This window comes from Mustelus asterias, chromosome 1, assembly GCF_964213995.1.
Source record: "Mustelus asterias chromosome 1, sMusAst1.hap1.1, whole genome shotgun sequence".
Classification (NCBI taxonomy): Eukaryota; Metazoa; Chordata; class Chondrichthyes; order Carcharhiniformes; family Triakidae; genus Mustelus; species Mustelus asterias.
The window spans coordinates 5,362,486-5,374,679 of record NC_135801.1 but is presented as its reverse complement, the minus strand read 5'-3'; the positions used below and the strand labels follow the sequence as shown (position 1 = coordinate 5,374,679).

Below are 12,194 nucleotides of genomic sequence, written 5' to 3'. Positions count from 1 at the left end.
GTAGCAATAAAGCAGTTAACTGGTACATTTCAAAAAATCAAAGCGACAAAGAGTAAAGTAATCAAAACCTTTGGATTGCTTTTGTATCTGAGCTCAACTGGAAAAGAAAAGTTAGTATTTCATTTCTCCCGTCTTTCCAGTAATGAGAGGTGTAATGCATAAGTTCTTCAAATTGAATGGCGGTTTTAAATTTGCCCATTGCAACACACAGATAATCAGTTAACTCATTCAAAAACAATCTGGATTAGGATCTGTCGATCTGTCACATCAATCACATTCTTCATAAACACTCATTATATTAAAATAATACACCACTCAAATTTTTAGATGTAGGTGCACCATAGAAAGCATTCTTTCTGGTTGTATCACAGCTTGGTATGGGGCTCCTGCTCTGCCCAAGACCACAGGGAACTACAAAAGGTTGTGAATGTAGCCCATTCCATCACGCAAACCAGCCTCCCATCCATTGACTGTGTCTACACTTCCCGCTGCCTCGGAAAAGCAGCCAGCCTAATTAAGGACCCCACGCATCCCAGCCATTCTCTCTTCCACCTTCTTCCTTCGGGAAAAAGATACAAAAGCCTGAGGTCACGTACCAACCCACTCAAGAACAGCTTCTTCCCTGCTGCTGTCAGACTTTTGAATGGACCTACCTCGCATTAAGTTGATCTTTCTCTGCACCCTAGCTATGACTGTAACACTACATTCTGTACTCTCTCCTTTCCTTCTCTATGAATGGTATGCTTTGTCTGTATAGCGCGCAAGAAACAATACTTTTCACTGTATGTTAATACATGTGACAATAATAAATCAAATCAAATCAAATCAAGATGCTTATATTAGCAATGCGATTGTATTGTCACCGACAAAACTTACTTGTTTTCTACTGCCCATGCTCAGGATGTTTTGGATGTGAGGGATGTGTGTTATCCTACCCCCAGTGTGATTGTCAAAATTTAAATAACTCCAGCAGCAAGCTTTTGTGAATTTAAAAAGTCAGGGTGTTTACTTATTGTCATACATTTATCCCAGAGATTTAAAAATGCAACCTCTCACGTACATAATTCACCCACACAATTACTCACACAAAGATCAGATACAGATGAGGAAAAAAATCCAATTACAACTTCTGATTGTCTCAGTCTCTTTTGTTGGTCTGTAGTTTCTTTGATGAGTTCATATTTTGGCTGAAGTAAAGTTCATATAAACCAGAGGATTTTCTGTAATCTGTAAAGCTTCTTGTAGTTGAATATCCAGGATGTGGAGATGCCGGCGTTAGACCGGGGTGGGCACAGTAAGGAGTCTCACAACACCAAGTTAAAGTCCAACAGGTTTATTTAGAATCACGAGCTTTCGGAGCACCGCTCCTTCATTGGGTGAGTGAATATCCAGGAGGTTGGTTATCAAGTGAACTTGAGGTTGGAACAGGTTGGACAAAGTTCTTCCCCCACTATTTATTACCTTGGCAGCTTGGATGACCATGCAGTTAATTCGATGGTTGATGGTGGAATCCTGTCTCAAACAGTTTTTGCTGTTTTGAAAGCAGGTAAAGAATATGGTTGTCTTACCAGTTACAAGTCCAAAGCCCTTTTCCAAATAAGGCAGGTGGCTAGATCAATTGTATGTCCTGTTTGGTGACATTCATACCTTGAGAGTTTGAGGTAGTAGGGTCAATGGGGGGGAAATTTTACATCCCCCTCCCCCCACCAGACATCAGCAGGACGAGAAGATCCCGCCAGCAGGAAGGGGGGAAATTTGAGCCTGTGTGTCAGACTGACCCATTCAATCAGAAATGACCCCATTGAATTAGTTTCAGGAGGCAGTGGTGCAATGGTATTGACACTGGACTCCGGGGTAAAGCTCTGGGGACCTGGGTTCAAGTCCCACCATGACAGATGGTGTAATTTGAATTCAATAAAAATCTGGAATTAAAAGTCTAATGATGACCATGAAACCATTGTCAATTGTTGGTTCATTAATGTCCCTTTAAGGAAGGGAATCTGCCATCCTTATCTGGTCTGGCCTACATGTGATTCCAGACCTACAGCAACATGGTTGACTCTTAAATGCCCTCAGTGATTGGCAATAAATGCCGGTCAGGCCAGCGACGCCCACATTCCATGAATAAAAAGAAAAGGAATTGAGTCAACATCAGTCTCGGAAGGTCCTTTAGTCCACAAGAGGAGTTAGATGATCTTCAGCTGGCTATAGTTTTGTAGCCTTTTGTGCTTTTTAAAAATATAAAAGTATTGACTGAAAGTCAAGAACTGACTGAAGGCGGCACGGTGGCAGAGTGGTTAGCACTGCTCCCTCATAACGCCAGAGACCTGAGTTTGATTCCCGGCTTGGGTCACTATCTGTGTGGAGTTGGCACATTCTCCCTGTGTCTGCATGGATTTCCTCCGGGTGCTCCGGTTTCCTCCCACAGTCCAAAGGGATAGTGGATTGGCCATGCTAAATTGCCCCTTAGTGTCAGGGGGACTAGCTAGGGTAAATGCATGGGGTTATGGGGATAGGGCCTGGGTGGCATTGTAGTTAGTGCAGGCTCGATGGGCCAAATGGCCTCCTTCTGCACTGTAGGATTCTATTATTCTGTAGGATTCTATAATCTACTAGAACATGATAATATTTCATTTGCAATGAGCAAAGACCTTTAAATGTTGTTCTGGCATCTTATTTTAATAGTGTTGGTTAAACATGTCTTCTTGCACTGGAATAAATACATATTTTGTATTTGTTCAGGGAATGTGGGCATCACTGGCTTAGCCAGCATTAATTGTCCATCCCTAATTGCTCTTGAAAAGGTGATAGCAAGCCATCTTCTTGAACCGTTACCCTCTATGTGGTGTAGGTATGTCCACAGTGCTGTTAGTGAGGGAGTTCCAGAATTTTGGCCCAGTGACAGTGAAGGAACGGAGATCTATTTCCAAGTCAGGATGGCGAGTGGTTTGGAGGGGATCCTGCTGGTGAGTCTGTCGTGTTTCTGCTGCCCTTGTCCTTCTAGGTAGGAGAGGTTGTGAGTCTGGAAGGTGCTGTCAAAGAACCTGGATGAGTTGCTGTAGTGTATTTTGTAGATGCTACACTTTACAATCAGTGTGTTTTGGTGGTGGAGGGACTGAACGTTTAAGGCGGTGAATGGAGTGCCAGTAAAGCGGGGCTGCTTTGTCCTGGACAGTGATGAGCTTCTTGAGTGTCATTGGAGCTGCACTCATCCAGGGAAGTGGGGAGTATTCCTTCACACTCCTGACTTATGTCTTGTAGATAGTGGACAAGCTTTGGGGTGTCAGGAGGTGAGTTACTTGCTGCAGAATTCCAGCCTCTGACCTGCTCTGGTAGTCGCAATATTTAAATAGGGGGTCTAGTTCAGTTATTGGTCAAAATATGCACTTCCTGTGTACTTCCAGACAGTTTAGACATTTCCATAATTTAAATAATCATCATTGGCAGGTATAGCTGGACTAGTAATCCAGAGACCCAGGATAATGCTCTGGGGACCTGGGTTCAGATCCCACCAAGGCAGATCTGATTTGATTTGATTTATTATTGTCACATGTATTAGTATACAGTGAAAAGTATTGTTTCTTGTACGTTATACAGACAAAGCATACCTTTCATAGAGAGGGAAACGAGAGAGTGCAGAATGTAATGTTACAGTCATGGCTAGGGTGTAGAGAAAGATCAACTTAATGCGAGGTAAGTCCATTCAAAAGTCTGACAGCAGCAGGGAAGAAGCTGTTCTTGAGTCGGCTGGTACGTGACCTCAGACTTTTGTATCTTTTTCCCAATGGAAGAAGGTGGAAGAGAGAATGTCCGGGTCCAGATGGAGTAATTGGAATTCTATTGATGACCATGAAACCACAGTTGATTCCAGATACCAATGCAATTCAGCATTCAGATCCCATCCCCTTAAACAGCTGCATGTAAATTATTTTCAACGACAATGCCCATTTAATAGGAGTGAAACACAAAAGGAAATCACAATCGTTCTTTTATCCAATTGTCATGGTTTAATACTGCAGAGATCTTAAACTGAAACTGCCACCTATTGAAATATTACCATATTATGGTTGACTTACTTTAATTATACTGGAAAACACACAGCTATTTCATGCTGCCAAAGATTACAACCCTGTGCCAGATTGATTAAAGTTCGTCAAAAGATAGTCAGCAAGATACACAATAATACATGGATCACTTTGTCTTCTCTTTCTCACTCCGGTGCTGTGCAGTATGAATTCTATCGTCTCACACCGTCTGGCTATAACGTTAACCCTTCTGACAAAGAGAACAACATTTTCGCACAATGCTAATCAATCATCTGTCAAAGATTTGGAGAGGGTGCAAAGGATATTTGCGACAGTGATGCTGTGATGGACAGACTCGAGTTGTTCTTGGAGCCAGGAAGGTTGCAGGGAGACTTAATGGAGGTGTTCAAACTCGAAGGGTTTGGCAGAAGCAAAGCAAAAGGGGCGGCACGGTAGCACAGTGGTTAGCACTGCTGCTTCACAGCTCCAGGGACCTGGGTTCGAATCCCGGCTCGGGTCGCTGTCTGTGTGGAGTTTGCACAGTCTCCCTGTGTCTGTGTGGGTTTCCTCCGGGTGCTCCGGTTTCCTCCCACAGTCCAAAGATGTGCAGGTTAGGTTGATTGGCCGTTCTAAATTGCCCCTTAGTGTCCCGGGATGCATAGATTAGAGGGGTTAGTGGGTAAATATGGAGAGATATGTGGATAGGGCCTGGGTGGGATTGTGGTTGGTGCAGACTCGATGGGCCGAATGGCCCCTTTCTGCACTGTAGGATTCTATGATCTGAAAATGATCTCAGTGGCAGGAGGTGGATGCAGATTTGAGGAAATTGGCAAAAGAGCCGGACAGGAGAAGGGAAGACAATGTTTTTAAGTTTCGAGTTGTTGTGCACCAGATTGTGTGGCTGGAAAGAGTAGAGGAAGCAGATTCAACAGTTACTTTTGAAAGCAAATTGGATAGATACTTGAAGGGGAAATAATTCTAGGGTTCTGGAAAAAGAGCAGGGAAGTGGGATTAAAGATAAGTTTTAAAGTTTATTTGTTAGTGTCACAAGTTGGCTTGCATTAACACTGCAATGAAGTTACTGTGAAAATCCCCTAGTCGCCACACTCCGGTGCCTGTTCAGGTACACTGAGGGAGAATTTAGCATGGCCAATGCACTTAACCAGCACATCTTTCGGACTGTGGGCGGAAACAGAGCACCCGGAGGAAACCCACGCAGATACGGAGAGAATATGCAAACTCCGCACAGACAGTGACCCAACCCAGGAATCGAACCCAGGTCCCTGGCACTGTGAGGCAGCCGTGCTAACCACTGTGCCACCGTGCTGCCAAGGTGAAAGCATTGCTACAATCTTCAGCTACAAGTTCCATGTGGATGATCCATCTCGGTCTCCTCCAAAAGTCCCCACAGATGACAGACTTCAGCCAATTCAATTCACTCCACATGATATGAAGGAATGGCTGAAGGCACTGGACACTGCAAAGGCTCCAGGCAATAACGATATTCTGATAACAATACTGAAGACTTGTGCTCCTGAACTGGCCGTGCCCCTAGCCAAGCTGTTCCAGTACAGATACAACACTGGCATCTATCCGGCAATGTGGGAATTTGCCCAGGGACCGCCACCTGCAAGTTCACCTCCAAGTCACTCACAATCTGTCTTGGAAGCATATCACTGTTCCTTCACTGTCGCTGGGTCAAAATCCTGGATCTCCCTCCTTAACAGCACTGTGGGTGTACCTACAGCACAAGGACTGCAGCGGTTCAAGAAGGCAACTCACATCATCTTCTCAAGGGCCATTAGAGATAGGCAACAAATGCTGGCCTAGCCAGTCATCCCATACAATAATTTGTAAAAAGATACATCGTGCACACAAAATGCAAGAAAAATCCAACCCAGCCAATTCCTGCCCCATCAATTTAATCTCATTCATCAGTAAAGTGATGGAAGGGGTCATCAACGATTGTATCAAGGGCACTTGCTCAGCAACAACCAGCTCACTGACACTCTGTTTGAGTTCCCCCAGGGATGCTAAGCTCCTGACCTCATTGCAACCTTGGTTCAAACTGGACAAAAGAACTGAACTCCAGAGGTGAGGTGAGAGTGACTGCCCTTCAAATCACGGTTGCAGTTGACTGAGTGTGGCATGAAGGAGCCTTGGCAAAATGAGTCAATGGGAATTGGAGAAAACCCTCCTCTGGTTGGAGTCATATTTAGCACAGAGGAATATGGTTGTGGGGGATCAGTCATTTCTATTCACTACAGGAGTCCCTCAGGATAGTGTCCGAGACCCAACTACCTTCAGCTGCTTCATCAATGACCTTCCTTCAATGAAAAGGTCAGAAGTGAGGATGTTCGCTGATGACTGCACAATGTTCAGCACCATTCGCGACTCCTCAGATACTGAAACAGTCCATGTTCAAATGCAGAAAAACCTGTGCAATATCCAGACTTGGGCAGACAAGTGGCAAATAACATTCACGCCACACAAGTGCCAGCAATGACCAACTACAACAAGAAAGAATCTAACCATTGCCCCTTGACAATTGACATTGACATGGCCCTTGAGAAGGTGATGTGAACTGCCGTCTTGAACCTCTGCAGTCCTTGTGCTGTAGGTACACCCACAGTGCTGTTAGGGAGGGAGATCCAGAGGAAATGGGCAAGGTATTAAATGAGTACTTTGCGTCAGTAATCACCAAAGAGAAGGACTTGGTGGATGATGAGTCTGGGAAAGGATGTGTAGATAGTTTGAGTCATGTTGAGATCAAAAAGGAGGAGGTATTGGTGTTCTTGAAAAACATTAAGGTAGACAAGTCCCCAGGGCCTGATTGGAAAAAACTCCAGAATACTGAGAGAGGCAAGGGAGGAAATTGCTGGGGCCTTGAGAGAAATCTTTGTATCCTCACTGGCTCCAGGGGAGGTCCCAGAGGATTGGAGAATAGCCAATGTAGCTCCTCTGTTTAAGAAGGGTAGCAAGAATAATCCAGGTAATTACAGGCCGGTGAGCCTTACATCAGTGGTAGGGAAATTATTGGAGAGGATTCTTCAAGACAGGATTTACTCCCACTTGGAAATAACTAGACGTATTAGCAAGAGGCAACATGGTTTTGTGAAGGGGAGGTCATGTCTCACTAACTTGATCAAGCTTTTCAAGGAAGTGATGAAAATGATTGATGAGGGTAGGGCAGTGGATGTTGTCTACATGGACTTCAGTAAGGCCTTTGACAAGGTCCCTCATGGCAGACTGGTGCAGAAGGTGAAGTTTCATTGGATCAGAGGTGAGCTGGCAACATGGATACGGAACTGGCTCGGTCAAAGAAGACAGAGGGTAGCAGTGGAAGGGTGCGTTTCTGAATGGAGGGCTGTGACAAGTGGCATTCCTCAGGGATCAGTGCTGGGACCTTTGCTGTTTGTAATATATAGAAATGATTTGGAGGAAAATGCAACCGGTTTGATTAGTAAGTTTGCGGACGACACAAAGGTTGGTGGATTTGCGGATAGCGATGAGGACCACCAGAGGATACAGCAGGATATAGATCTGTTGGAGGCTTGGGCGGAGAAATGGCAGATGGAGTTTAATCCGGACAAATGTGAGGTAATGCATTTCGGAAGGTCTAATACAGATAGAAAATATACAGTAAATGGCAGAACCCTTAAGAGTATTGATTGGCAGAGGGATCTGGGTGTACAGGTACACAGGTCACTGAAAGTAGCAATGCAGGTGGAGAAGGTAGTCAAGAAGGCATACGGCATGCTTGCCTTTATTGGCCAGGGCATTGAGTTTAAAAATTGGCAAGTCATGTTGCAGCTTTATAGAACCTTAGTTAGGCCACACTTGGAATATAGTGTTCAATTCTAGTCGCCACACCACCAGAAAGATGTGGAGGCTTTGGAGAGGGTACAGAAAATATTTGCCAGGATGTTGCCTGGTATGGAGGGCATTAGCTTTGAGGAGAGATTGGATAAACTTGGTTTGTTCTCACTGGAGCGACGGAGGTTGAGGGGAGACCTGGTAGAAATCTACAAGATTATGAGCGGCACAGTGGATAGTCAGAAGCTTTTCCCCAGGTTGGAAGAGTCAATTACTAGGGGACATAGGTTTAAGGTGCGAGGGGCAAGGTTTAAAGGAGATGTACAAGGGTGGTGGGTGCCTGGAACTCACTGCCAGGGGACGTAGTGGAAGCAGATACGATAGTGAATTTTAAGAGGCGTCCGGACAAATATATGAATAGGATGGGAATGGAGGGATGTGGTCCCTGGAAGGGTAGAGGGTTTTAGTTCAGACAGGCAGCATGGTCGGTGCAGGCTTGGAGGGCCGAAGGGCCTGTTCCTGTGCTGTAATTTTCTTTGTTCTTTATTCAATGGCATCACCCCACCCCTCTATCAACATCCTGGGGGTTACCATTGACCAGAAACTGAACTAGACTAGCCATATAAATACTGTGGGTTGTAAGAGCAGGTCAGAGGCCAGGAATCCTGCAGTGAGTATAAATTTTAAATGAGCAATGGAAAAAGGTGTACCAGAGTCACAGAGCGTGCAACATGGTGCCTTTCACCTGTTAGGGCAGGAACCTCCAGTCAACAGTAGCACCAAAACCAATGAAGTAGCTGCAAGGCAGGAAAGGAGATCAGCCACAAATAAGACAAGATGATTTAAAAGGAACAATCACCGCACTCTCTCATCTAGGCCCACCCATCCCCGCTGCCCCCTGCTCTATCTCCGTAACCCCCTGCATTTATCATGGCCAATCCACCTAACCCGCATATCTTTGGAGTGTGGGAGGAAATTGGAGCACCCGGAGGAAACCCACTCAGACGTGGGGAGAATGTGCAAACTCCACACAGACAGTGACCCAAGTCGGGAATCGAACGCGGGCCCCTGGCGCTGTGAGGCAGCATTGCTAACCACTGTGCCATCATGCCACCCGCTAATCTTAGCTAGCTAGGATTCATGTCACAACTAGGCTTACATTAACACTGCAATGAAGTTACTGTGAAAATCCCCTAGTCACCACACTCCGATGCCTGTTCGGGTAACACTGAGGGAGAATTTAGCATGGCCAATGCACTCTAACCAGCACGTCTTTCGGACTGTGGGAGGAAACCGGAGCACCCGGAGGAAATCCACACAGATAGCTGGAAATCCCATCCCACTAACTGTAAAGATATTTTGCCGCAAATGACGTTTAGACTTTGCTCAGTTCTTAGTGAGTACAAGGTTCTGCAGTTCAGGAGCCATCACCAGCTCACGTACAGTGGGGTCAATGTTCTCCTTCTGTGCAATAGTTTTAATGAAGCCTACAAAATACAAATCCCCCCCCCCCCCCCCCCCGCCCCCGGCTAATTCATTTTCTTACTCAGAGGGAGCACACATCTAAATGAGGTACACAACGGCACTTCTCTTCCCAATGCAATAGAGGTTTGCGACGTTCAGGTTTCACCAGGTCCCTGGTGAGGACTCTTTTATGTTCTATCGGCGTTGTGCGGTACTAATTTAAGAGGACTCGATGCTGAGGTTGAAGAAGGTAGAAATATAGAATCATAAAAGCTAGAAGCAGAGTAGGCCATTCGGCCCTTTGAGCCTGTTCCGCCATTCATTGTGATCTTGGCTGATCATCGAATTCAATATCCTGATTCCCTCCTTCCCGCCATGTCCCTTAGAGTCATAGAGCTTTACAGCATGGAAACAGGCCCTTTGGCCCAACTTGTCCATAATGCCCAGTTTTTACCATTAAGCTAGTCCCAATTGCCCGCGTTTGGCCCATATCCCTCTATACCCATCTTACCCATGCAACTGTCTAAATGCTTTTTAAAGACAAAATTGCACCCGCCTCTACTACTACCTCTGGCAGCTTGTTCCAGACACTCACACCTTCTGAGTGAAAACTTTGCCCCTCTGACTTTTTTGTATCTCTCCTCTCTCACTTTAAACCTATGCCCTCTCATTTTAGACTCCCCTATCTTTGGGAAAAGATGTTGACTATCTTTCTTATCTATGCCCCTCATTATTTTATAGACCTCTATAAGATCACCCCTCAGCCTCCTGCGCTCCAGGGAAAAAAGTCCTAGTCTATCCAGCCTCTCCTTATAACTCAAACCATCAAGCCCCGGTAGCATCTTTTCTGCACTCTTTCGAGTTTAATAATATCCTTTCTATAATAGGGTGACCAGAACTATACACAGTATTCCAAGTGTGGCCTTACCAATGTCTTGTACAACTTCAGCAAGACGTCCCAACTCCTGTATTCAATGTTCTGACCATTAATCTCTTCAGCCACAAGAGCTATATTTAATCAGGCAGGGTTACAAGTTTGAACCAACCCTCCCATCAGAAAACAAACGTAATTGGATGTAATGTTGGTTTCACACCCCACATGAATTTTACTCTTCCTTGATGTCAAGGGGAGATTAATATCGAAATGGGTATAAAGACGGGTCTTCCTCTTCACACCCAGGCAGAGAGTTTCACAATGGCTTCAAATTTCTCCCAAGCTTGGAATGTCTGACACGGGACGAGCAATGCCTTGCTGTGAGACTGACGTTATCCCCCATCTCAACAGAATCTCAGTGGTCCCACTGCATCCGTACCCAGATTTATTGCTATTATTACACGTCACAAGGAGACTGGCTGGCTGCTACAACTTGACAAAAGAGGCTCTTGGAATTTGTGACATGTCTGACATTTGTGAAATAAATGGGCAGGGTGATAGAACAAATTGTCATTGGTTACTGTGTGACAAATAGAATCGTGTAACTGATTCGAGCTATTCTGCTGAGGAGCTAAAAGTGTAACAGAAACTGGAGAATGTGAAAAAAATGAAGGAAGCAGTCCCAGCCTCACCAATCGCCTCCTCTCACCTGCTTTTCCTCCTTTTGCACAATTGCATCTAGAAATCGGGGAACGTAGGATTCGTACTTCTGCTCTTTATTCTTCATGTTCAGGTTTTCACAATAAACGGTGTGGTCCCTAATGCACAAAATAGGCCTTTATTTAGCGAATGGTTTCGAATATGTTGTGTTGATACCTCTATCACATAAAATTAAACAGGCAATGCAACACAGAAACAGGCTATTTGGCCTTATTGGTCCATGATTGCGATTCACAAATGCCTCACCCCCACACCCCCCATCCCTCTCTGATTGCCATCAATTTCTTTCTCCCCATTATTTAGCTTGCCCTTAAATGCACCGTTATTCACCTCAATTAGACAAGAATGATTGGGCGGCACGGTGGCACAGTGGTTAGCACTGCTGCCTCACAGCGCCGGGGACCCGGGTTCGATTCCCGGCTTGGGTCACTGTCTGTGCGGAGTTTGCACATTCTCCCCGTGTCTGCGTGGGTTTCCTCCGGGTGCTCCGGTTTCCTCCCAGAGTCTGAAAGACGTGCTGGTTAGGTGCGTTGGCCATGCTAAATTCTCCCTCAGTGTACCCGAACAGGCGCCGGAGTGTGGCAACTGGGAGATTTTCACAGTAACTTCATTGCAGTGTTAATGTAAGCCTTACTTGTGACATATAAATAAACTTACTCTTTGTGGTAATGAGTTCCATATTGTCACCACTCTCTCCATGTTTCTCCCGAATTCCCAAGTGGATTTTATTAATGATGATCTTAGAGACAATCTTACCGGCTGTTCACGCCACGCTCCCACTGCAGTGAGGTCAGAGAAATTGGCGGCCAGCCAAATCTCTATTCACTGCGGCAGGACGGGAAAATCCCTCCGGCGTGAACAGTGGTAAGATTCTGGCCATAAAGTTTTACAACACAAAAAGAGGCCCTTCAGCCCATTGTGTCCACACTGGCCAAGGCACACCTATCCATTCTAATCTCATTTTCCAGCACTGGGTTTGTAGCCTTGTAGGCTACGATGTTTCAAGTGCTCATCTAAATGCTTCTTAAATGTCGTGAGGGTTCCCACTTTTACCGCCCTTTCAGGCAGCGAGTTCCAGATACCCACCACCCTCTGCGCAAAAAAGATTTTCCTCAAATTCCCTATAAACCTCCTGCCCCTTACTATAAATCTATGCCCCCTGGTTATTGACCTCCCTGCTGGAGGGAAAAGTTCCTTCCTATCTATGTCCTTAATAGCCTGTACACCTCGGTGAAGTCCCCCCTCAGCCTTCTCTGCTCCAAGGAAAACAAGCCCTGTCTATCCCATCTCCCTTC

The 12,194-nt window shown here is 45.4% G+C and overlaps 1 protein-coding gene across 1 annotated transcript in view; it reads right to left on the bottom strand.

Moving 5' to 3' along the window:
* stpg2 (sperm-tail PG-rich repeat containing 2) overlaps positions 1–12,194 on the bottom strand; it is a 364,377-nt gene that overhangs the window by 305,212 nt on the left and 46,971 nt on the right. The window contains exon 6 of the mRNA XM_078225153.1: positions 10,889–10,997. Coding sequence (XP_078081279.1) covers positions 10,889–10,997 — 109 coding nt within the window. The remainder of the gene's footprint in view (positions 1–10,888; positions 10,998–12,194) is intronic.